Below are 26,455 nucleotides of genomic sequence, written 5' to 3'. Positions count from 1 at the left end.
CTCAAAAGTTCTTCGATGCTGTTGTTTATATTCGATACGAGAATCCAAATTCTTTGCTTTATTTCAGCTGCTATCGATCGTTGTGTGTGTGTGTGTGTGTGTGTGTGTGTGTGCAAGTCCATAAGATATACAGTGTAACAATAATTAGTAAAACTGGCACATGCAATGCATGCAGAGAGAGTGGTTTTGCAAGTCATGGGAGAAAGGGAAGAAGTATGTATCTCTTGGTGGGGAGAAAACCATGATGCGAATTCATCCTAAATTACCTAAATACGCTTTCAATTGCTTAAAAAACCCTTCTCACATCCTTTCAAATTGAAGAGTTTTATTTGTTTTAAATAACTAATTGCATGTAATATTTTGCCCCTGGAAATTCTTGTCATATACAGTTGAGATATAGAGCAGCTAGTGCAATACATTTCAATTCATGCTATGAAGAAGGTTTAGCACAAGATGTTCATACCTCTTTGCATCCCCTTCAGCAACCTGTGATCTTTCTTGTAGTTCTCAACTGGCAAAGAAACAAGCTTAGCAGCACCAGAACCAACCGCAAACAATGACCGAATTGGAGAAACCCCTTTCAATAACTTACGAACCTACAACATGCAATATGTGGTGCATAAATACATAAAGTGCACAATACTTGGCATATCAGCAAACAAATAGAATATTTCTCATTTCCAGAAGTCAATAAAGACCGAGCAAAACCTGATTGCGTGAAATATCTTCCAACCACTCTCCTATTATTGTTTCACAGACACCATCCCAGCCATAAACACCGACTGCATGAACATGTTTGAGTTGTAACTCAATTCCCTGCATTGGAATTACACATATCATCAGAATTCTCCAGTCCTGATGGTTAATCAATAAAAGTTCTACCAATGTTCATCACATTGACATCTCCCAGCCATGGGAGAATTGATACAGTGGCACAGTGCATTAAAACATTATGTAACAGAACGCTAAAGAAGCCATGATCACTCAATATCCATCAGTGCCCGAGGATCCACGACATTCAATCCATCTGGATTGACATAAGACTGCCACCCAATGTTCGTAATATCAGTATCGCGTTACATATCGCACCCTTGGGATACAGATACGTATCGGTTATCGCATGGGATATATCAGTTGTATCACGTAATGTATTGCTGCTATTGGAAACATCGGGAAATGTTGGGAAATTGGTTGAATTTTTCAATGAAACTCCAATGATTCTTAAAAAAGACATCAATACACACTTATAAATCAAAACATTACAAAAAACAAGTGCACATAATACATTTTCTCTGTATAAGGTCCTAATCTATGCATTGTCTAACTGAATTGATGTAAGTATATTCAAAGTCTATTTATGTAATATATAAATGTAAGAAGATGTATGGAAACACAAGCAATACATTCAAAAGTAAAAGAAGAATCACTAGATCAGGTTACATACAGTTTGATTTTATATTTGGACACAAAGATTGCAACCAATTTGCTAGAAATTGAGAAATTTTGGTTTTTTTCAATTTTCTGTAACTCAGCGAATCTCCTCCAAATCTCAAAATTGAAGCTCCCAATGCATGATTTTTCATGCAAAACATGAAAAATCATAGATTTGTAACAATTTGACACTGATTTAACATGATTTATAGAAAAAAAAACAAAGAGGATTAAAAATCGAAAATGCACACCAGATCGAACATGTGGGATATATCTCACTACTTGTGTGTTTCGTATCGCACAGGTGGGATGCAAGATATATCTTAGGCTATATCGGCTGATATTGTCAATACTTAAAACATTGCTGCCACCAATGTTCGAAATATCGATATTACATTACGTATCGCATCCTTGAGATATAAATACGTATTGGGTATCGCACGGGATATATTGTTTGTATCGTGTAATTTATTGCACATTTTTAAAAACATGGTGAAACATTGAAAAAATGGTAGAATTTTTCAATCAAACTTCAAGGATTGTTTAAAAATAACTTAATATACATTTTTAAATCATAACATCTCAAATAATAAGTGCACATAATAGGTTTCCTTTGTGTCCTAAGCCATCTGTTGTCTGACTGAACTAATGCAACTATATTCAAATTGAAAACATAACATTTAGAGTGTATGTAATTATCATTTCATTAAATACTTCGAAATTAGCCTCAATTGACAGCTAGTTGAAGGAAATTTTCGAAAAAAAAAAAACTTTAATAATTTTTTATTAAAAAAATGATTTTTATTTCCTGAAATTGAGAAGGGCTTAACAAATCAGTAGATCAACTCTCATACATGCTTGATTTCATGTTTGGAGTGCAACATTGCAGGCAATTTAACAAAAATTGGAAAAAAAAAATCATTTTTTTTCCCAAATCAAACCACCTATGCTCAAATTTTGAAATTAGTCTTGATTGACAGTTGGTTGAAGGAAATTTTTGAAAAAAAAAATTATGAAGAACATAAAGAACCGATGGATATCGAAATCAAAACTCCAATTGCATAATTTTTCATGCAAAACATGAAGAACCAGTAGATTTGTAACCATTTGACTTTGATTTAATATAATTTCAACAAAAAAAAAAGGATCGAAAATTGAAAATGCTCAATGGGTCGAACACGCGGGATATATCGGAACTACACGTGTGTTCTATATCGCGCAGGTGGGATACAAGATATATCGTGGGATATATCGTCCGATATCGTCAATATTTAAAACATTGACTGCCACATATTACGTGGATGAGTCATCACCATATTTAAAATGGCAGTTGATGAACCAAGCCCCCAATCACCAACGATCTGCAACCTACAATCAGATTGACAGGCCCTGCCTGTGATCAAATTTCATTAGTGGGTCTCGTAGGTGGTTTGATCATATTATAGACCCTAAGCAATGTTAACGCTTGCGTACTACTGCTCACATTTGTCAATTGTTCATCTGTGCACATGCATGACACATGAAACTCTACAGTTAAGCAGATTACTTTTCTTGTCTTTCCAACCAGTCGAAAGTTTCCCTTTTTATCGAACTTGCTTAGCAAGAAACAACAGGTGTTTAAGGAACACACTAGCATATCTCGCATAGGTAAGCAGAGGGCGTCACTTCCGTTAATGGAGCACCACATGTGAGGAATCACTAATGGTACCCACTTTGCACTAGGTAGCATCTGCCAAGGTGATGGATGAACCGGTTAACACCGTATTAATGGCCAAAAAAAAAACACTAGAGTCACAAGTCATGTGGTATAATGCTCCAGAGTCAACAACCCAAGAAGAAGAACCCTTATATACTAACCCAGTCATACTTTAAGGTCACAAATGTGGTTGTAGGGGCAAAAGTCATAGTAGAAGCCGTAGGAGTGCATTACTTGTATAGGTTTTTCAACTTTGAATATACTTCTTGTGTAAGAGTAATCATCTCTCCAAAGGCACATGGTGATTCCATCATAGAAGTGGAACTGGAGTTAAGACCCATTGCCTACAATATGAGATGTTCGATTCACCCATGTTGGCTTTTCCATGAAGATCCATAGACTTATCAATGAAATGGTTCATAAGACCACAATGTGCATTTCCAAGTTCCATGACCTCCTCCCACTTCACCATGGCTTCCTTGATTACCTCCACCACCGTGGCCACTGCCTCTGCCTTGTTCAAAGAAAAATGCAAGAGCAAAGCTACCCTTGGTTTCACCGGTAGACCCAGGGATACACGTTAAAGACATGCATAAACCTCAGCAAGGATGGCACCTCCTAACCACCCAAAATCTGTGCACAAACTAACTCATACTCAAGTTTTAACCCAGCTAAAAATTAAGCTACCCGAAACTCTTCGTGTTGCTAAAGTTCTCTCCAAATCCGTAGCAAAATGTTGATAGACATTCAGTTCCTCCCACATCCCTTTAAGTTTTAAGTAATATTCAGCCAGGGTTTTATCCCCCTATTGAATTCCAAATATCTCTTCATATAGTTGCAAGAGATTTTTTTGTCAGACGAACACATCTCCTACAATGCATCCCATATTTCTTTGGCAGTATCCAGAAACATTACGGTTGCACTTATTTATGATTCCATGCCATTTCACAACCAGGTCATAATTTGAGCATTATTCTCGATCCATTGATGATATGTACTAGCACTCTCATCCGGTTTCTCTATGGTCAAATAATTTAATTTGCCTTTGGCAATTAAAAATACTTGAATTAACTTAGACCACTGGAGATAATTTGTTCCATTCAATTTAATAGAGATTATTTGGACTCCTAAAAAATCAAATGGATTTAAGAATCCAGTTCTCAAATCACTTCTCACCTCCATTAGGAACAAGGGAAAGAGGAGTACCACACGCCTTGCACAAGCACGGGCTGACCTAGCACAAGTCACAAATACTTTATTGGCATGCTTACCATAGAGTGAACACCACACCTTGGAGAGATCACTCCACACATCATCACGCCACACGAGGGGTAATAATGATCACATAAATATCAAACACCCTCACACACAAGCCATGACACATGAAGAAACCCTGGGTTTCTTAAGGTAATTTCAACATAAGACTTATAGAAATTTATTAAAAGAAAAAACAAAAGGAAAAGGGGCTGAGGGAAGAAAAGGAATCAAGAGAAGATGGATTAGGATTAAGACAACTAGAATACAATGTAGAATATTAAAAGAAAGAAGAAAGAGGAGGAGAGTTTTTCAGAAGAAAGGGGGAAAGAGAAAAAAACAAAAATAGCCCTAATAACAAAAGCAAAAATTCCACATCCTAAACAAGAATCCAAGTCAAACATAAATAATGAATCAATCTAAAACCCTAAATAATGGGATAAAAGGACTAGGGCCACATCCACCATCCAAGTGGGCAATACGGCTTGAGGCCCACATCCAGACATCCTTAGATGGATCGTACAATTGTATGGCCCATATTCCGCACATTAACAATGCTCGAACTATGTGCCCGAAAAATGGATATAATCTATGTGCACATCCATCATATAAGTCATCCATCACGTTGGGGCCCACCATAAATGGTCCATCCATATCAAATCAATTTGGTCAAATGTTCCTAGCCATCCGATCAATGTATATTGAAATGGACAATTCATATTCATTAAATTAGAAAAAAATTGATCACTGATATATGTTGTCGATCACGTGGGACCCACTTTTGATTGCCCATACCTTTTAAATAACTTTTATTGGGTAATCCTAACCATCCGATTAGTGGTTTGGTAAAATGGACAGTCCATATTGTGCATACTAGAGAGCTCTAAGGATTGATGTGGACATCCATCATGTATGCTTGTCAGGAATTAGCTCTTTATAAGTAACACAGAAGCAACAAAGCCATGTTTATTGGCTTATTCCTGTCTTTAATCAACCCTCAAAGTCACATCAGGCTCTAATAGAGTGCTTTTCCTTGTTCTTCATCCGCTTCCTTCTTTAGGTTGCTACCTATCAACTAGTAGAGATAGTAAGGCAATGAAAAAATAGAGTGATTGTTTCCGATTGCCCGGAAGAGTGCTTTCCCATTATACCTTCGACTGATTGAGTGTGAGCTCTTTTGTTTTCAAAGGTTAGGAGCATGTTCAGATTACTGATTACCATTGTAATGTGCTGTAAAACCACAATCATCACGAATTACAATCCATGTCCCCTGTATTCTGTCTGACCACAGCCGCCACAGTCCGCCGTTTGGATAACGCTAATCATCTTGGTGTAATCTGGTGGCAGCTGAAAAAGCGCATTTGGATATCATATTAAGCCGGAATACAGTCAAAAAAATGTCAGTTACCACCATGCATTCAACTTATATCAAAGATGCTGTTTGGATACCAATTCAAATGCCGTCAATTGGCTCCGGACACGAGAAACTGGACACTAGGATGACATTATATCCATTATTACCTCAACGTCTGCAACCAATATATGTCCCCATAGGCTCGCCAACTGATCATCTAAGGGCGTGTTTGCTCCGTGGAATAAAATGGTATCGAATTGTATTAGATGGGATTAACATTGTTATTGCACAATGATTGCATGTGTGGAAATACCATGGTATTTTAGCCATCCAATTCCATGTTTGGGATAAAATTCTTGCTACGGGAAAACACTGGATTAAGTAAAATCCTGTTTGGTGGACCATGGAATTGTAATCAACGGACCAAATTCACATCAGATATCGTTCACTTGTACACATATATAACCAAAATGTCACGTGTAAACGGTGTATATGGATGGACCGCATGGATAAACACATGCATCAATGTGGGGCCCACATGTGTAGGGGATTTCAAAATCCACAGAAATCCCACTTGGGACCAAATGCAATTCCATCGCACCTAATCCCAACCTTTCTCATCCTCCCAAAATGCTGGATGGAATTTGCACGGGACCAAATGCAATTCCATCCCATCTAATACCCTACGCCAAATGCCCCCTAACCGCATGTAGGGTGTCCATTGACACCCACATTCAATGTCACATACAAGGTGAGCGGATAAGATCAAGGAAAGATGGGACCCCACCATTCAATGGGTTTCAAGTACACTGCTGCAGTTCAGACCTTCGTACATCAATCATAATGAAACATTTCTTCCAGATAGACAATCCGCAAAAGAAGCAGCCCTTGTACTCGGATCAAGCATTAACGTGAATCTAGAAAACTTCATACGAAAAGTGGACTCTCTGTCAATGCAGGATACAGAATGGAAGCATATTACTACATTTGCCGTGGCAACTGACCACGGTTCTTGTACTCAAGTGAAACCCATATTAGGCCGGATTATATGCAGACACCCTCAACAATTCCCTGTACAGTCTTCACTGGCACCCACCCAACCAGTAATACACTTATCGGAAGGCTGAAAAGGTAAATGGCGCAAAATAAGGCCAGGTGTCACCATTTGAGAGCTCATCACCAGAAGCTTATAGAGAGGGACGTCATCTTCATGGAACAAAACATGGAAAGCCTAAGTATTGAGCTTGAAATAGGTAATCGAAAATGGTGAGGGATGTTTATCGCTGGAAAGTTGGTTGGAAGGCGCAAAGTTAATAGGCTCCAGTCCTTCTTGTACAATGACCCCTTTTGAGGGCTAGAAAATGGGAATTGGTCGTAAAGCACCATGATGCCAGGGATCATCCACTTGCAAAGTTATCTCCCACGTATCCAATGAAGAAGTTCTCTCGACCTCTGGTAGACTCTCTATGAGAATGGATGTGAATGTTTGCTGAGGCTTTAATAAAATTATCATGGAGTACGAATCGTCATGGTTTACATGCAGACAACGATATTCTCAACGGTCACTTCCCATATGCAGGCATAATTTCCCCTCGATTCAGCTACAGGACTTAGAAATACGGTGACAGGACAGGGTAGTAAAATGGTGGCTCCTTTACTGCTAAAGCTGCTTCTATCCAAACTATGATAAAAGGTCATGATGACCTGTTTTACGTAACATTAGAATAGTAATTTGCAATCCAAACATGCCGTAATGGATGAAGTGCTTCGTTGAACATAGGCAAACCATTGTTTTAAATAGCTACGATGTGTAGCATGTAGCTTACACTATGTAGTGTAGCTTACCCTTAATGCTATGTAGCTCATGAAAATAGCTTAAGTCGTGTGTAGCCTACGCTACATGATAATTTGCATACGCTACATGCACATAGAATACGCTACATACTACATGACTCACATTACAAGTTCTTTCTCACTACAATATTAAAATCAATTAATGTTTTCAAGGATTTGTTAAATTTTTCTATTTTCAATTAAAAAATTAGTTAACTTTTCAATGCTTTTAGTAAAAATAATATAAGTAACAATATTAAATCAGTTTCCTCGCTCTTTCTTTACCTTTATAATTAATCATTACCCTTTCCTATTACATTAGGTTGCGTTTAGTTGTACCAAATATCATGAAATTTTGTTAAATTTTATCATTAATCGGTCTAATTTGGTGTAGGATATCATGAAATTGGTGCAACCAAGAGCAACCTTCATTAAAAATCTAGAAATAGCGTGCTTACGCTTCACAAACTATGTAGCTTATGCCACACAACTTAGAGGGGTGAACAATACGCTACACCTATTCGCTATTTAAAACATTGAGTGAGACTAAGGGACAGAAGGGCACTCTTTTGCTTTCAAAGGTCAAAGGCAGAAGTGCCCAAAGCAGGGATTGAAAGCTTGACCATAGGGAGAGTCATAGATTGGATTTCGAGATGAGAACCTCTTAGCAGAGGGAGCAACCATTTGATGCATTGCCTCTGTACCGGAACCAGAACTCCTCGCCTACTACCTTGAACCTTTGATTGCACATCCTCCCAAATCATTTTGAACGGATGACCTTAACCATTAGATTAGTGACTTTGAAAATAGGTGGTCCATACTGAGTATACTAGAGAGCTCTATGCATTGATGTGGACTGTTCATCATGTGAAGCCCACCTTTGATCACCCATCCCACTTAAATCAATTTTATCATATGATCCCAACTATCCAATTAGTGGTTTGGCGAAATGGACTGTCCATATCGAGTATACTAGAGAGGTCTAAAATGGTTGCAGACTGTCCATCATGTGGGGCCCACCTTTGATTGCATGTTCCTCATAAATCACTTTGATGGGATGAGCCTAACCACTGGATTAGTGGGTTGGGAAATGAACAGTCCATGTTGAGTATACTAGGGAGGTCTAAGCATTGACTGGACCATCTATTATTTGGAGCCCACCTTTGATTTCCTATCCCTCTCAAATCACTTTGATCTGATGATATAACCATCCGGTTAACGGTTTGGGAAATGGACACTCCATATTGAGGTGGTAAAACCAAAAGAGGTAAATTACATAGGAAAGTGTTTAAAAACATTGACGCATGTAAATCGGCACAAACAAACACACAGAAATCAATTTACATGTGTAATTGGCATGGAAACAAATGTGCCTTTAATGTTGATTTCAGTTCCCAACTTATAACTTCTTCATTTTTATGACCATTGAAGTTTTCAGCAATTAGTAACAATGTAGAACAACAGCAATCATGAAAGAAGCGACCAGAGATGAGCAGTTCACCTTCCACGGAACTAGGTTAAGAAGCTCAGCATAGTTGCCTCCTCGCAGTGCAGCTAGATTGATACAACGAGGGATATAATCCACCCGCACAATTACAGGCCAAATGTCAAATTTCTGGAACAAAAATAGAAGAATATCATTACATGACATTTGCAAAATCCACATTCTAAGTACTCAAGGAATTCATATCAAAGATCATCTTGTAGCTCTACATGTCACAGGTTACTCCTAAACCGAAAAAGTGACCCAAGTAATACCGCATGAAAAAATGATAAAATAATTTAGAAAGGTCGATGGTAAAAAAGCAACACAATCAAAAAGCAGAGGGGCTTGAACACTTTGAATGGACCAACTGCTTGTATGTGAAAATAATCAAATATGCACAGACAAAAAGAGGTGGGGGGGATGATTTTAATAATAACTTAAACAAGAACAGATAGGCACACAACAAATAATGGGTATATATAGAGACTTGCCTGGAAAAAGGGAAGCACTGCCTCCTCTACGATAGTTTGCACCCCATTTGAAGGCAAAGTTCTTGTCCCACCCAAATCAGTAGAAAGATTGGAAGACTGATCGAAGGACGAATCGTTGCGAGCAAAGAAGCTGATGAGAAAATCAAGTTGGCCTTGCTCGAGGTTAAATCGCATAGGGAGAAATGCGAGACGTAACCTGAGGAGAACCGAAAATTCAGCACTTGAAAAACATTAATGCACCCCACTCTTTTATGTCAGAAGGAAAGCACTTGCATAGTAAACCAATTCCTTGAACTAATTTTAAATCTGTCCCCACATTAACCACAGGATAGGAACGTGAACACCAAGCAGTGTTTTAAATAGCTACTCTATGTAGTGTGTAGCTCACACTAGGTACCGTAGCTTAGCCTTAACACTATATAGCTCATGAAAATAGCTTAAGTCATGTGTACCCTACACTACATGATAAATTGCATATGCTACACGTTACATAAACTACGCTACGTAGCTCACATTACAAGATATTTTTCACTACAACATTAAAATCAATTGATGCTTTCAATGTTTTGTTACATTTTTCTATTTTCAATAAAAATTAGCTAATCTTTTCAACGCTTTTAGTAACAATTTTAAATCAGTTTCGTTGCTCTTTCTTAACCTTTACACTTAATCATTGCCCTTTCCCATTACTTTCTATTGCGATTCGTTGCACCAAATAACATGAAATTTTGTTAAATTTCATTATTAATCGGTCTAATTTGGTGCAAAATACCATGAAATCGGAGCAACCAAGTGCAGCCTTAAAAATCTAGAAGTAGAGTGTAGCTTACGCCTCACCCTTCAGAGGAGTGTACACCATGCTACATGTTATTCACTATTTAAAACACTGACACCAAGTAAACTACCAGCCAGTTTGGATGGCAGGCAAACTATAGATGGGAGAGTGTGTCCACTGAACCAAGTGGCCATGGAACAACAACAGGTTTGACCCATTAGCAACACATCATGGTTTTGGGGGGTTTTTTTTTTGCAGATGGGAGTGCTTAGCACGTTCCCTATCCACATTTCGCAAGATGTGACAGACAGATCCACTTCTGTGCTTTCGACTCTGCCTTCTTGGGTTGATTCAAACAGACCATAAAGGTATAGAATAATGTAGCAACAAGACAACTCCATGTCATGCCTAAAAAACCTCTCATGCAATTTGGTCAACTCAGCAATTTCCATTTTTTTCAGTAGTGGAACTCCACGATGTTTTTTTCCTTTGAATGGTAACTCAAAAATTTATTAGCACCAAACAAAAATGTAACTCCTCGATTACTGACAAGAATATATCAGAAAAAGGAATGGATAATCAGGTGAATACTCTAGATCAACCTTACAATATCCATACAAGAAGCATCTCACAATGACTTCATAGTTATCCATTGACTTGAGAACACCATTAAATACATTGAATTGGGGCTAATATTCACATCAAGTTCCAATGGGATTGAAGCAATCGGAAAATTGTAAGACTCAAAAAATAAAACAGGCTTCACGTTTACCTGTACTCCTCCAGGGGGGTCAGAGGATCTGGCCTGACAGCTTCTAAGTCCAACTTGAATGCTTTTGCACAGGATTCTCTCGGATGATCCTTTGATTGGTAGTAACCCAGCACCTTCAAAACAAATCAGATTAGTTTTTTAATGATGTGTGATATAAACAATGTCTGTGACTGTCATTAGACTTGTAAGAAGTCAATTAAGAAGTCCCAGAAGTTGCAGAGCCATACCATCTTCCAAGGGGCATCCCTGCTTCTATCATATAGATGAAAATCCTGGACTGAGAGCACAAGCTTCGACACATATACATTTCCATCAGGAAACATGTCATACTGAATACTCATCCCAGATAACATAAGCTCTAAACATACTGTTGCATCCCTTCCACCTGTGTTCTGAGCGAGTGGAACATTCTTCCTGTCGTTAGGCCAGTCAGATCCAGCATACATTTTCCATCTAACATCAATGTTCTGAAGAAGTATCCGTCCTCTTGGCTTGCAGGACTCAGAAGGTCTAATAGAATTATCTGAAGGAAGCTCACCTTTTTCATGTATTTGTTTTCCTGCAGGCTGACCACTTACTCTTGAAACATGATTCTCTATTATTCTCAATGAACTGTCCTCATACCATCCACATGTTCCACTTTCAACATCTACACAAGCAACATGCTTGGATTTGAATTCAAGATCTACTTCATTCAATGAATCACTGTTTGCAGGTATTTTTGGCATAGGCAGAAACTCAGATATGTAATATCCTTCAATAAATTCAGGACTGCATGCTTTCTGTAGAGATGCTGAAGCCTGAATATTATCCAGTCCGAACCCAGGCATTAACCTGTTGAAGGACACATTTAGAGGGAAAACGTCATCAGCTGTAGGGGTGGTGATCTTCAGATCAGATGCATCTCCAGGCAGACCTCCATCTAACGAAATATGAGACTGCAGTTCGCAAGAATCAGATAGAACAGCCGGGCTTCCATTCAAGTAAAAAGCATCTTCAAGAATCCCATCCATCAGGCCAACCACAACAGATCTGCTCTCTGCATCTCTACTAGAGGACTGTCCATAGACATCTGCAGAGGCAGAAGAACTGCTTGTAACGTTCGTAGTATCATGCCCATCATATGCCTGCTGAACTGTATTCCGCCTAGTCTCCAAGTGCACTACAGATTCCTCGATATCAGGTGCAAAAAGCTGCTGAATTTGATCAACCAGATGAATAAGACCAGCAGTGGTGTCATGGCATGTATCAAGATTCACATGAGACTCCAAACACTCTAATTCCCATAACAAGCCATTGTTGCAGTTAGTTCTCAGAACAGCTTCCACAAGTGCCTCCTCAGCAACTTTAACAAAGCCACTCTTGCAAAGATACTCTGCATCATATGTGCCTATGTCATCTGCAGACCCAGCTAATGAACAAAGAAGAAGCCCAAGGTCTTGTAATCTTATTCTGTAGTCATTGGCAGCAAAATTTGCAACAGTTTCATTAGAGAGATTCAATGAAGCTGCAGCTAAAAGGCATGCCACGTGCTGTTTACCAGATTCTCCAATGGGTTTAGCATGGCTACTGCGCTCGGATTCTACAACGCCATCATTGACGACTGAATTTTTACAATGGGGCTCATAACTCAAAGCAACATCCACCAACTCAAGAAAGAATGATGCACCACCAGCTGTGTTATTCTCAGAAAAATCTTTGTGCATTCTCTGACTGCTGTCTGCTTGCTCACTATCACAAGAAGGCAAACTGAAGAAGCTGCATATTTCACTGAACCAATCCAAACGGCCACCAGGGGCAATGATTGTGCCACATCTGACAGTTATGGATGTGAAACTTCGGAATGCTTTTGGATCCCACAGGTGCACAATAGCGGTACCAGCAGAACCAGAAGATAACACATTTGTACCTCCTCCATTTCCCCGCCGCATGATAGAGTTTTTACAGGAGATTAACAGAAGATCTTGCATTTTTACAGAAGCTTCGTCGTCAATCCCATTAAGGCAACCCCACAACTCACCTTCATCATGGCTCACCCAAAAGAAACTAGCACTACTAATGCCTCCAGTATTTGACACAGATAGCAACTCAAAATTATCAACTGTCAGCCTTAGGCTGTCCCATGAACCAGAGAGTTCCTTCTGTATTGAACTTCTACATTGTACCCCTTTCTCCATGTTAATGGAAAGATCCACGACAGCACATTCCACAAGAACCGACACTTGAGATGACTTGCCATCACTGGGAAATGCATGTTCCTTCTTAAGCCTATCATCTAGAGTAGCTTCCGTTGCATGGGCTGCCCGTGTAAAATCATCAACGACCTGATTTAGAAGACGATGGAGCAGTATATATTCAGAACTGCCAAGATTGATCCAGACGAAGGAAAGACAGATGTGCAGGACAAAGGCAGAGCTCAGAATCATCTCCTGTCGTACACAAGAATTTGTCTGCTCTGTATCTTTTGCAGTTGTTGCAGATGCAAACTCATAACCTTTTCCTGTCATTTTATTTCTGGTTCTCCCTGAATCTTGTGAAGTAGCCAGGCACCAAGCTCTCCTTGCTATCCAAGGCCCTGTCACAGGACCACCCTGCCAAATCATACTGATGGCAGAATGATGACCATCTGTTCCCCTGGTAGCAGAAAGAATCTTCTCAGCAGAAAAGGTCGGCTGGTCAGTGGTAAACAGATCATTTCCTACACTGATTTTACATGCAGAAGTGATCAAGTAGATGTTTAGGTCCCCGAAATTCAAACCGATGGAATTGGGGGGACAAGAATATCCCTTCTGAGGACTTGCATTTGGAATTGGAGAAGTCTGTGTATCTTTTTCCATAGTCAGTGATGGAGAAAAATCAAGACCGATAAACTTATCCCAGTAACAGTGCCTGAAGTCTCCATGATTCTCAGAAGGGAAACACAATATGATTTTCCCATGGGGAATGAAGATATTCCCTTGGAAACTTCCTTTTAGAGAAGCAGTCGTACCAAATTTGCAAGTTCCTCTTACCGCATCTGCACGACATGAGGAATCAAGCTTCTCCCCCGAAACATTGGACCTGAAATTCTTGCTGTGGCTTATTTCAGAAGAGTCACCCAAGTTGTTACAGAAACCTAACAGCATATTTACCAAATTGAAGTCCACCCATAAAATAAATGGAGGCAGCTTAACAGATAAAGATGTTGATGTACTTGACCTGTCATCTGAATAGGTTTGACTGACAGCAAATTGGCAACCATGTGCACTCAGAGATTTTAACAAATTAACCTGGATTAGTTCACCCTTACAAACAGTCCTATGATTGGCTCCTTGCAGGTTCCCGTTCATGGAACTAATACATAAAGAATCATCTACGGTGCCAGACCCATTTTCTGTTTCTTCTGAATCAGTAAATGGTGGCAGAACACCTTGAACAATTGCCTGCAACTGTTGGACTGAAAGCTTCTGGCCATAAATGCCTTGTTCATGGTTTGAGATGCTGGAATCCACAACCTTGCTTCCACTACCGAAGTAATCATCGACATTGATGTGCTTTATCATGGCTTCAAATGTCAACTTTTTAGAACAAATCTGTTGACTTTGTCAGAAGTCTGAAATTAGTCTAAGAGCCAATCATGTAATAAAAGGAGTCATCCAACTAAATTAGCAACAATCACTGAACACAATTATTACCTGCAGAGTAAAAACTAGGTCTTGGCACTTTGCTTCCAGATAGTGTACATTTTGACCAATGTGATTAACTGCAGAAAAGTTTGACTGCTCGAGGTTCATGGAAGAAATGGTAGGTGTCGCAGAGACACAGTTGGTTGAGCAGCCGCTAGATCTAATTTCATTAAGGTCCCCAGTATTTCCATAACAGCTTCTTGAAACACGTGGATGATCCTGGTCCTCATCATGTAATGACAGAACAACAGAAATACCAACAACAGTTGCCCGAAGGTTTGTCTCCACGTGCTGTTGCTCTGCACAAGCAAGCAGCAGTAATAACAATTCTTATGCAAAACATTCTCCAACGCCATTATGATTTTCAAAATAAATGCTGAGGTAAGAATTAAATATGGGTTAACCAACTCTATTTTCTTCCACAAAAAGATCTGATAATGACTAGACCATTCAGCTCATCACGAAGAGGTTCTATCGCAGATTCACAGAATACATAGCAGTGAGAAGCAACAGTTTAGGGAGTTATATTCACACCCATTTTGTTCAACAGAAACCCTGTTCTACTTTTAGGAATACAATACAAAGTAAAAGAAAAAATAAAAGTAAAGGGTGCATCCATCAAAAGGAGTGGGTGTAGAAAATGGCTCCCTTGGTCAATTTTCGCAAAATAAGATCTAGGTTGTTGACTTTCTTGAGCAAGCAAAAGGAACTTTGGGTCCCACTCCCACATAAACTAAATGGAGCTGAAATACCTTTGACATTTGCAATTGCAATAATAACCAGTAAGTTGTTAACAATACTAAATGAATTAAACATAGGTTCTATTGCTGTTACAATGAGATGTGACCTAATAAATCATGAGCTATTAAACACCACACATGCTTTCTAATATGGTTGAACTCCCAACCTTGTTCGTGGAACAATTTCCTACGGATTGGACAGGTGAATTTTCGCAGCATATTTGGTAGGATTGTGAATGTCAAGGAAGTGGTCATTCAAAGATCCAAGGAATCGGGATTCACCCGAGGGTTTGCTTCCGTCCATGTCAAAATTGAAGAAGAGATAGATGACGCAGTGGAAGAGTTGAGTGGGAGAAGGTTTGAAGGTATGTAGTAAGTGGTGCAGAGAGCAAGACTTGGCCTTGATAGGGTGAATCGAGAGATGGGTTCTAGCCACCAGGGGATTCAGCTAGTTTCTTCAAGACTCGAAGGAAACCAGGAAAGGGGAAGTAGAAAGGGAGTGGAGGAATCACTCACAAAAAGTTCGAAGGCTGCAACTTGCGGACCTAATCTGGAAATTGCACCTGGTAAAAGGGATGAAGTTGCAGGGAACGACATTAGCAACCAGATCAGTTCGATAGTTGCTGTTAAATCCTACAAAGAAGTTGTGTCCAGGGAAGGGGATAGAAAAGGAGAAGAAAAGGAATATGGGGGCGGTGCGGACATCCCAACGGAGACACCGAAGATTTCCTGGCTTTGGAAGGAGGAATCCAATAAAAGCCCGACGGTGCGGTTCAACCCTCTAGTTTTGGATAACGCGAGGGAAGCCCTCAGATAGAGTGCGGTTGCTTCAGTGAAAAACCATTTCTCAATTGTAGAGGTGGGCAGTTGGTTATTGGAAATAGGAGAGATCGAAGAAGAACAGGTGATGATGAAAGGCCTTGCAAATGATAAGATTTGGATTGATTTCTAGTCATAGTTAGAGATCGAGAGATTCCTCTCCCTTGATGTGGCCTTCGGGGGGGGGGGGGACTTTTCGCCCTTTGGTGAATGGATTCGATGATAAGATTTGGATAGATCCGGTGATTCACCTCTGCAAATGGGCGGACTTTTCGCCCTTTGGAGTGGAGGAGAGTTGGTTTCAAATTGTTGGAGTTCCTCTCAATCTCTGGTTTGAGGGAACATTTAGGGCTATGGGAGAGATTTTGGAGGAAGTCATCTCAATGGAAATGAGCACCATTTCTGGAGCAGAGATCATATGGGAATGGATTCGAGTTCACAGAAGTGGCTTAATCCAGTTTTGGAGCAAATCCTATTAGTTGTGGGGGATGTCTCAGTTCACATTAGGTTATACAAATTTGGCGATGAAGAGATAGCAGATGCTAGAGCGTCATCCCCAGCGAAGTTTGTGAAGACGTTGCTTGCCGAAGGAGTTCCGATTCCATGGTCCTGCGAGACTCTAAATGGAGGGAGGACACATGCCTTCTGAAGCGAGGGAATCACTCTCTATCAACCGCGTGGAAGGAGGAGATTCTTCCGCATCTACAAGGTGTTAATGCCAAGGCAAGGGCAGCCGACGCAAACCAGCAGGACATGCAGACAATGATGCACGGCAGCTTCAGTGGGAGTGGCGGCACAACAACAGAGGTGTGAAGTACCTTTTTTGCTTCAAAGTGCAGGTTCAAAATAAACCTAATGCTTTGGGAGCTCCAGGCCAGGCTCTTTTAAACCTTGATCTTTCATTGGTGTTGGAGCCTACTTCGAACCCGGGCTTCGGTTCCAAAGCTAGAGCGTCGGATTCCACATCTACGATAGCATTTCATGACCCCTCTTATGACCTAAAGACACATGCCATGGAGAATAATGTAGAAGAGACGTGTCAGCCTGACGATAAATCCATCCATGTGTGATGTTTTCCAGCATGCGAATCTTATGCACACCTTGGCTCGTGTGACTTCTATACTTATACTGCACTCGTGCAAAGAATATAAGACCCTTTCCTCTAAAAAATTAACTTTATTACCAGAAATCCTTCAAGGGGACACATTTTGCCGAAGCAATGAAGATTTTTCATCCTGGCCTACAAATTGCCTTGCATCATCCAAGTGTGATTCTCCTTACTCCAGAACCTGTCGGGAAGCGGTGTCGGAGCAAGCTCTAGTAGCTCTCTTTCCAGATGCCTCTAGGCTCGGCAAGCTCGAAAGAGAAAGGTAAAGAAGTCCTCGAGGTGGAGCTGCTTCAAGTAAAGGAATTCAACCAAAGAGTCAAGCTTACAAGTGTTAAAGGACGACTCGGATCTTTAGATGGCCAAGTTGATTGAGGTTATTCGCAGGAAGAAATAGATCAAGGATGCTATGGGCCACACGGGAAGATTGATAGGGCTTTCATTCGGTGATTGCCCGGAAGACTATGTTGCCCTATTCTGAAATTGCGGTAATGACCGCTTTAGTTGAAGTAGGAATATGCCAATATGTCCTAGAGGGGGGTGAATAGGACTTTTTAATATTTTATGGTTATTTAAAATCCTATCAATCTTATCTTGAGTAAATATGCATGCATCAGGATTTCTTCAGAGTAACTCTAATAGCTTCCAAGCCAAAATAGAGGATCCAGTCATAAAACTATTTGACAGACAAACAAGATGCAAATCATAGTTTATGATGGATGTGACTGTGTGTGAGATGTGATCTCAGATAATCAAATATGAAAGCATTTAAGGAAATCACACAAGTAATGGAAGACAATAGCAATCTCAAACACAGTCATTTTTATAGTGGTTCGACTACTTGTCTACTCCACTTCCGGCGGACACACTCAACCCTTGAGTGTACTGGATCTCACTAACGGAGGTTTCACAACAGGTTCACCTCAAACCGGAGGTTTTAAATCAAGTTCACCTCTAACCAGTACAACCTACACTTAGGCTGACACAACGTGTCTACACGACACACTTTATGCTCCCATGAGCAAGGGTCAACACACAGCACCCGACTTTTAGGCCACACGGGCCAAGGATCCATACAAGGAACCTCACCAATTTATGCTCCCATGAGCAAGGGTCAACACAAAGAACCCAAGTTTTAGACCACACAAGTCAAGGACCTACACAAGGACCTAAGAGTTTATGCTCTCCACAGAGCAAGGGTCAACACAAAGCACCCCCACGTACACTCCCGCCGGAGGCCTCCTATGAGGACTTGCAAGGGGTGAGAAACATCTTAGACCCAATCCTACAGAAGGAATGATCACAAGGGTCCTCTGGACTCTAATGACTTACAGATAAGTAGATGAGCCTCATTCAGCGCATTGATGAAAATCTCCTCCTTTGATGACGAAGAATCTTCAGCTCCCTTGAACCGCAACTCAGAAGATGTACCAATACATGGCGACGGGTTGGGTCAAGGTTATGATGGAATCCTACTCTATTAAATGTTTTCCTATAAGGGAGATAGAGCGATTTCAATCATCTATGCATTCAAGGCATCCCAGCTTAATGATTTGCCATTAAGGTAGTAGCTACAGGATCCTTGATGCGGAAGTTCATTCCCCAATCCACTCTATTGAATGTCAATGATGAGGGTGGATTGGAGGATGAACTTCCATGAGAGAAAAGGCTTAAGGTATATGATCTAAGGTTAAACACACAAAAGCACTCTCTATTTTCCTTACCAACAACCAAGGGTAAGCTCTCATTAAATAGGCAAAAGGTTCCAACGGATATAAAACGGTCACATTTTTAACAAAGTTTGATATCATCGAGCAAGATCGATATCATCGAGCGTATACTCTCGATAGCATCGACTGGCCGCTCGATGACACGAACTCAACTGTCAAACACTTTTGAAATCTTCTGTCAACTGGTCGAGGAAAGCGATCGTGCGTCGATGTCATTGGATTTCGAACTCCGATTTCATCGACACAAGGTTCGATTCCTCGACATTTGAAAATGTGAGAGCACTTGCCTTTAAAATATTTCAGGTATATGATATGATCGAACATCACTCGATATCATCGGAATTTGAATATCGATGACATCAAGGGCAGTGTCGATTCATCGTAATTCCAAGGAATTTTCCTATAAGCTTGCTGGACAGTTTTTATCCACTTTCGATGACATCGACTATGCTTCGATATGATCGATATTTGAATATCAATTTTATCGAGTGACCCTCGATCCAAGAAAAATAACCTGAAAAAACTTGCTGGATAGATGTGTCCTAATCCGATATCATCGAGATTTGAATTCCGAAGATATCAAGGAGCTATTCGATATATCGAGGATTACATGATTTGCCTTAGTAGCATTTTGGACACAACAGACCTGATGTCGATTTTACCGAGTCTACTCGATGGACTCGAGTTTCAAATTTCGATGATATCAAACCGTCTATCGATACATCGATAATTCCATCCAGAGATCTTTGTGGTTGCTGGACATCTTTTCTCCTCATTTCGATAATGTTGAGTGAGCTTCGAGGACATCAATAACAAGGTTCGATTTCATCGATCCATGTACCGATAAATCGACAAAGGGTAGAAAACTTAAAGATTTTTCCTGAAGTTTGGAAAAGTTTTCTAACCACAAAACCTTACGGTGTTCTATTCAATTTTAAGGGATTTAAGTACTTGGTGTTTTGGGACATGGGATGTGAGGCTAAGATTTACCTGTGACGAGTTCGGGCACACATCCAATTGAGGCGGACGCTTGATCATTCTTCCTATGGGGCTCCTCTGTCTGACTGACTCAACGATCACAGTAATTGACAAACCAGGGCACTTTCAATCTCCCCCTTTGTCAATTACGTGACAAAACACCAAAACACCCTAGAACGTCTAGACAAACACCCTAAATTGTGTGTACATGATCTTTACACAATTTTACAAAGTTATCTAGTGAGCACACACACATTCAGTAGTTATTCAGTAGTTGCTCCCCCTAACAGTAATCTCCTCGTCTCCTTGCAGCTGCTCCCCCTACCACCTGCACCACCATCCATACATACAGATACACACACAATTTTCCTTCGGGGTGTGGATTTGTTCTCCCCCTTTTTCTCAATCATTGGCAAAGGATAATGTAATAATGGATATTGACTGAAGTTGAAGCATATGGGAGAACCAAAAGTCAAATAGCATAAGCATAATAGATAGATGTACAAGAACATCTCATTACAGAAAACATGTATGCATATAAGAGCAAAGAAGAGCAATGTAGTAAGCAGAAAATATGGAGATAAAGATCAAGCATCACACGCATCACACACCACAATCGATATAAACCAGATAACACAGGGGATCGCAAAATATAAACATGGCAATAAATATAATGAATTATAAACAACATAGAACACATCATCCAAAACATGTACTACCCTAGGTTGGCAGTAGAATAACCTCCATCCCAAACAAAAAAAAAAAAACCAAGCCCATCCATGGGCACCCAAAGACAAACACAAGTATCTAGCCCATCCATGGTCATATACATATCCAAAAGCAAAAAACTTGTCAGACTATGCAAGTTAGTAAGCCATCACATACACTCATGTGATCGTAGGGCATTCAAAAAGATACTCATGCCCATACGTTGAGATGAGAGTAGGGTGTATGTGACGGCACACAGATTGTCTATACTATGGCGGAGGTGCGGAGGAGGACGGTGTTGTATCATCGCGTCTGCAGGTGATCAGATTCACCAATTGTTGCACCAACTGCTGCACCCCATTCACCAATCTTTCCAAGACAGTGAACCTTGCATTCACGGACTCCTTTAGCTGGGTAACTTCTCGCAGTGCTGCTCCAAATCCTGATGGAGCTTGAACCTTTTTGCATGCCCGGGTTCGAATGAGGACGGAGTTTGTTGGGGCGCAAGAGGGTCACCTTCAGCTATACCAGCGCTTTTAGCTAGAGCATCCCCTTCACCACGATCTTCTTCTTCGTGAATGCTTTCCTCGGGTAGGTCTTCGGAAAATTGTGGAACTTTAAATCCATTCTTCTAATGTTGTTCTTGTTGAAGTGTTGAAGTGGAAGTTCCGGATCGTTTGTTGTTGGAAGACCGATCGCATTGCACACAGTGTGAATGATCCAAGGATAGGGCAAATGCACATCCCAAGAGGTATGAATCGCATATACTAGCTGATGAACAATCAAGGAAAGAAGGCAGATTTTGATCCCTATGGCTACAGAATAGACTATCATGGCCATGAATCCAGTGAGGTCGGCACGATTGGTACCACGAGGATAGATGTTGGAGGCAAAGATGCCATGTAGAACACGATACCGTGGTTCCATGAATTTTGCTTTTAGCGCATTGCCTTGGTACCAGGGAATATCACGACCATGACAGAGAAATTTTGTAACCATGAACCGGGTTTCAACATTCTCAAGGTCCATGTTTGGGAGACCGACAAGTGACAGAGTAAGGCCAAAAATGTTTGCAACGGATGCAGGAGTAATTTCTACATCATCACTATCAACAGAAACAGTGATGGACGGAGGTTCAAGCACGGGAGAGTGATTGGATGCAAAGAAGTTGTAGGTCCGTTCATAGTGATATGGACCGCCAAAATCAAGGAGAGGTAGCCAGCCAATTTCGGCTAATAGGGGTTCCAGATTATAGGGTTTTAGACATTCCCTATCTACCCTCCCTTCAAGAACTAACTTCCTTCCAGTATATCTGGCCAACGCCGGATTGACTCTAGCAGGAGGAGGGGCCAATGCTTCAGATTGGGACCTGCCGCGCGATGTCTGCCTTGTGCGCTGGCGAGTAGGAGTCCCACGTTCAGGTGCCCTTGCCCTTTCCCTTGGAGCAAGAACCTTTTGCCTAGAGGATCTCGAAGATTCTCCAGGACCGGACAATTTCCCTTTGTCCTTTCCCATTTGCCGATACTCACAGAGAAGGGTTTGATGAATTTGAAGATGAACGGACAGAACTTCTCTTGAAAATCAAGAAATACCCAAAAAGAGCAAGATGAAATCTTGACGTGAGGAGGGAATGAAAGAGGTATTACTGGATTTGAATGACGTCTAGGACTCCCTGGTGAAGCTTCGTGCAGACGGGCTGTAAGGAACGAGCAGGGAAAGAAAAAAAATTGATTTTTGGAAGTGAAATGCCATTTTCCCGCTCGAGCGTCTTTTATCGGGGGCACACTTTGATATTATCGAACATTGTTTCGATGATATCGATGGACCCCATTCAATGTTATTAAGGCTGTCTTCGATAACATTCTCGATCATGTGACTTTTCCCAATCCAAAGAGGCGTCGATGATATCGATTCTTGGTCAATTTAATCGAGAGTCCACATGATTTATCGACAAACATATCGAAGGTGAATATTTTTCATTGTTCCACATTTCGACAAACTTTCATGTATAATATAGTATATCTTGAATCAACCAGTATACACAGCAAAATTTTGTACAAGCATTGTACAATCCAAAAATTACAAACATCAGGATGTTTATATACAAAAAGATTGAGGTGAGGAACCTCAGATGTATCGTTAAAAGTTCATCAAAATTGCATCTTTTCAACATCTATCCAGATCCAGATGCAAGACCTGGACATGTTTTTTCATGCTCAAATGTTTCTAAGCATATGGATCAGTCCTTCCTTTGCTTTTAATGACATAGCAGTGGTTATTTGTGCGACAACCCTTCATTACTGGTTTACCTGATAGATCTAGGATTTCGCATTCTTGTTTGTTGAATGTAATCACATGCTCACTGTCACATATTTGAGAAATGCTCAGAAGATTGTGTCAATCCTTTTATGCAAAAGGCATTCTCATTTTTGAGCGAGTTTATTCCTTTGATAATTCCCTGACCAATTACCTTGGCAGTGCTTCCGTCTCCATAGGTGACTATCCCATCATTAAGATCTACATAATTTGAAAAAGGGATTTGTCACCTGTGACATGTCTTGAGCATCCGCCATCCAGGTACCACTCAGTATCATTGCCTATTATATGATTTGAGTGAGTAACAAGGCAATTTTTCTTTTCTTTCACTACCCATTTTGTGACAGGATTTTTAATTGTGATAGTTTTAGTTTCTTTAATCAAGTTGCGCAACTGAATCGTCTTTCCTTGTCTCACACATTCATTTGTTTTCTTGTTTAATTCTGCCACTTGATTCAATAACTCCTTCATTCTGTTAGTCATTCTGGGTGGTGATGGATCTGTATTTCTTCTATCCATATTCCTAGGTGGACTCCTAACATTTTGTATCGTTCTTCTGGTTGGTCTGTGTTTACCTATATGATTTTGACCAGAATTATGTTGAGTCCTCCCAAGTAATATGCATTCAAACTTATAATGACCAAAATCACCACATGAATGACAAACAGTAGTTCTTGCTTTACTTCCTAAAGCAGCAGATTTTTCAGCCATTTGTGCTGCATTTCCATATTTTGTTTTAAACTTATCAAATCCTAAGCCACTCTTGTCTTTTCCGGGTCTTCCCATACCTAAGAGTTTTTCTAATTTCTCACCACTCTGGGAAAATTTATAGTTTAGCTTAGCTGATTTTCTGGATTCTTCTAAATTAAACAGGAGTGTGTGATTTTCATTTTGAAGGAGCATGTTCTTATCTTTTAAGAGCTCAACCTGTTTGTTTAGTTTTTCAGACTCGGATTTAAGGAAGATATTGATTCTTTCTAGTCTATCATTATCTGAGTGGTATTGCTGTAAATCATTAATTAGGTGTGTATTGATTACCAATGTTTTATCCAGATCTTTTTGCAGCAATTCATTTTTATTTTCAGTTATTCCAAGTCTTTTAAGGATATTGATGGTATGAATGTCGAGTTGATTGTAAGCATCCTGTAGTTTATCCTGTTCCTCTTCTTCCTTCTCAGTTTCTTCATCATCTGATGGAAATGATTTAGTGGCTTGCGGTTCTTCAACATTCTCGGTTTCAATGGGAATGGTTGGGCCAGTGGAGACCATAAGAATTTTTAGAGATTTCTTGTCTCCATCGCTCTCTGAGTCACTACATTCTGAGTTTGACTCTTTCATATCATCCCATGTAGCTGCCATCGCTTTTCCTTTGGTTTTCCTATTCGGGCATTCGGTGGACAGGTGTCCAAACTTTTGACAGGTATAACATTATGGTTCCTTGGACTTTTTACCATATTTACCTGTGAAATGTTTGTTGTCCACCTGTCTTCTTTTAAATAGACGGCCACGATTTTTCTGAAAGAACTTTCTGAAACGTTGTGCCAACAAGGCCACTTCTTCATCTTCGTTCTCTCTTTCACTTTCAATGTCCTCATTTGTTGTATTCTTTGAAGTTTTGAAGACAGTAGTTTTGGATTTAGGGGTTTGTTTGAAGTGTAGTTCAAATGTTTCTAGGGAACCTACTAGTTCTTCTACTTTTATTTCATCTATGTTTCTACACTCTTCAATGGTTGTTACTTTAGGATTAAACCGTTTCGGTAATGATCTTAGTATTTTCCTACAGATTTTTGGAACCGGAACTTTTTCACCTAATCCACCTATGGAGTTGCAAATGATGTTCAGTTTTGTGAAAAACTCCATGAAGGTCTCATGCTCTTCCATTTTGAGACTTTCAAACTATGATGTTAGGAGTTACAGTTTGGATCTCTTCATAGTGCTTGTTCCTTCATGGGTTGTTTGCAACAAGTCCTATGCTTCTTTGGCTGTCCCACACATACTGATTTGATTGAAAACTTCTTGGGACACAACACGGTAGATAGCATTCATAGCTTTAGCTTCAGAGGTTTGCTTTTCTTTATCGAATACTATCCACATCTCTTTGGCTTTTGGTTTGGTGATAGTTGTGTCATTTTCAAGTACGATTTGATCAGTTGGCACATATCCTCTTTCAACTATATCCCAAACATCATGATCAAAAGATCTCAGAAAGTAATGCATTCTAGCCTTCCAGTATGCATAATTTGATCCATCAAATACTGGAGGTCTAGTGACCGATGAGCCCTCTCCTTTGGCCATATTACCAACTTCGGTTAAGATCACTCTCTGTGCGGTGAAGCCCTTAAGAGAGACCCGCTCTGATACCAATTGAAATTGCGGTAATGACCGCTTTAGTTGAAGTAGGAATATGCCAATATGTCCTAGAGGGGGGTGAATAGGACTTTTTAATATTTTATGGTTATTTAAAATCCTATCAATCTTATCCTGAGTAAATATGCATGCATCAGGATTTCTTCAGAGTAACTCTAATGGCTTCCAAGCCAAATAGAGGATCCAGTCATAAAACTATTTGAAAGATAAACAAGATGCAAATCATAGTTTATGATGGATGTGACTGTGTGTGAGATGTGATCTCAGATAATCAAATATGAAAGCATTTAAGGAAATCACACAAGTAATGGAAGGTAATAGCAATATCAAACACAGTCATTTTTATAATGGTTCGACTACTTGTCTACTCCACTTCCAGCGGACGCACTCAACCCTTGAGTGTACCGGATCTCATTAACGGAGGTTTCACAACAGGTTCACCTCAAACCGAAGGTTTTAAATCAGGTTCACCTCTAACCAGTACAACCTACACTTAGGCTGACACAACGTGTCTACACGACACACTTTATGCTCCCATGAGCAAGGGTCAACACACAGCACCCGACTTTTAGGCCACATAGGCCAAGGATTCACACAAGGAACCTCACCAGTTTATGCTCCCATGAGCAAGGGTCAACACAAAGCACCCAAGTTTTAGACCACACAAGTCAAAGACCTACGCAAGGACCTAAGAGTTTATGTTCTCCATAGAACAAGGGTCAACACAAAGCACCCCCATGTACACTCCTGCCGGAGGCCTCCTATGAGGATTTGCAAGGGGTGAGAAACCCCTTAGACCCAATCCTACAGAAGGAATGATCACAAGGGTCCTCTGGACTCTAATGACTTACAGATAAGTAGATGAGCCTCATTCAGCGCGTTGATGAAGATCTCCTCCTTTGATGACGAAGAATCTTCAGCTCCCTTGAACCACA

General features: G+C 40.2%; 1 protein-coding gene across 2 annotated transcripts in view; it reads right to left on the bottom strand.

Annotated features, from left to right (window-relative positions):
• Positions 1-708: 708 nt before the first annotated feature.
• Positions 709-26,455, bottom strand: part of LOC131242470 (autophagy-related protein 2) — a 36,332-nt gene continuing 10,585 nt past the window's right edge. Inside the window, exons 4-8 of one of the 2 annotated variants that reach the window (XR_009169643.1) lie at positions 14,767-15,056; positions 11,320-14,664; positions 11,093-11,205; positions 9,070-9,183; positions 709-816 (exon numbers count right to left, since the gene is read on the bottom strand). Coding sequence is in view for 1 of the 2 variants with exons in the window: in XM_058241121.1 (XP_058097104.1) it covers positions 9,492-9,741; positions 11,093-11,205; positions 11,320-14,664; positions 14,767-15,056 (3,998 nt within the window). In the remaining variant the exon portion in view is untranslated. Of the gene's footprint in view, positions 817-9,069; positions 9,184-9,490; positions 9,742-11,092; positions 11,206-11,319; positions 14,665-14,766; positions 15,057-26,455 lie in introns of those variants that run through there. The other variant, XM_058241121.1, reaches the window with a different exon arrangement.

The sequence above is a fragment of the Magnolia sinica genome, chromosome 4 (genome assembly GCF_029962835.1).
Source record: "Magnolia sinica isolate HGM2019 chromosome 4, MsV1, whole genome shotgun sequence".
Classification (NCBI taxonomy): domain Eukaryota; kingdom Viridiplantae; phylum Streptophyta; class Magnoliopsida; order Magnoliales; family Magnoliaceae; genus Magnolia; species Magnolia sinica.
This window is presented reverse-complemented; position numbering and strand designations above follow the sequence as displayed.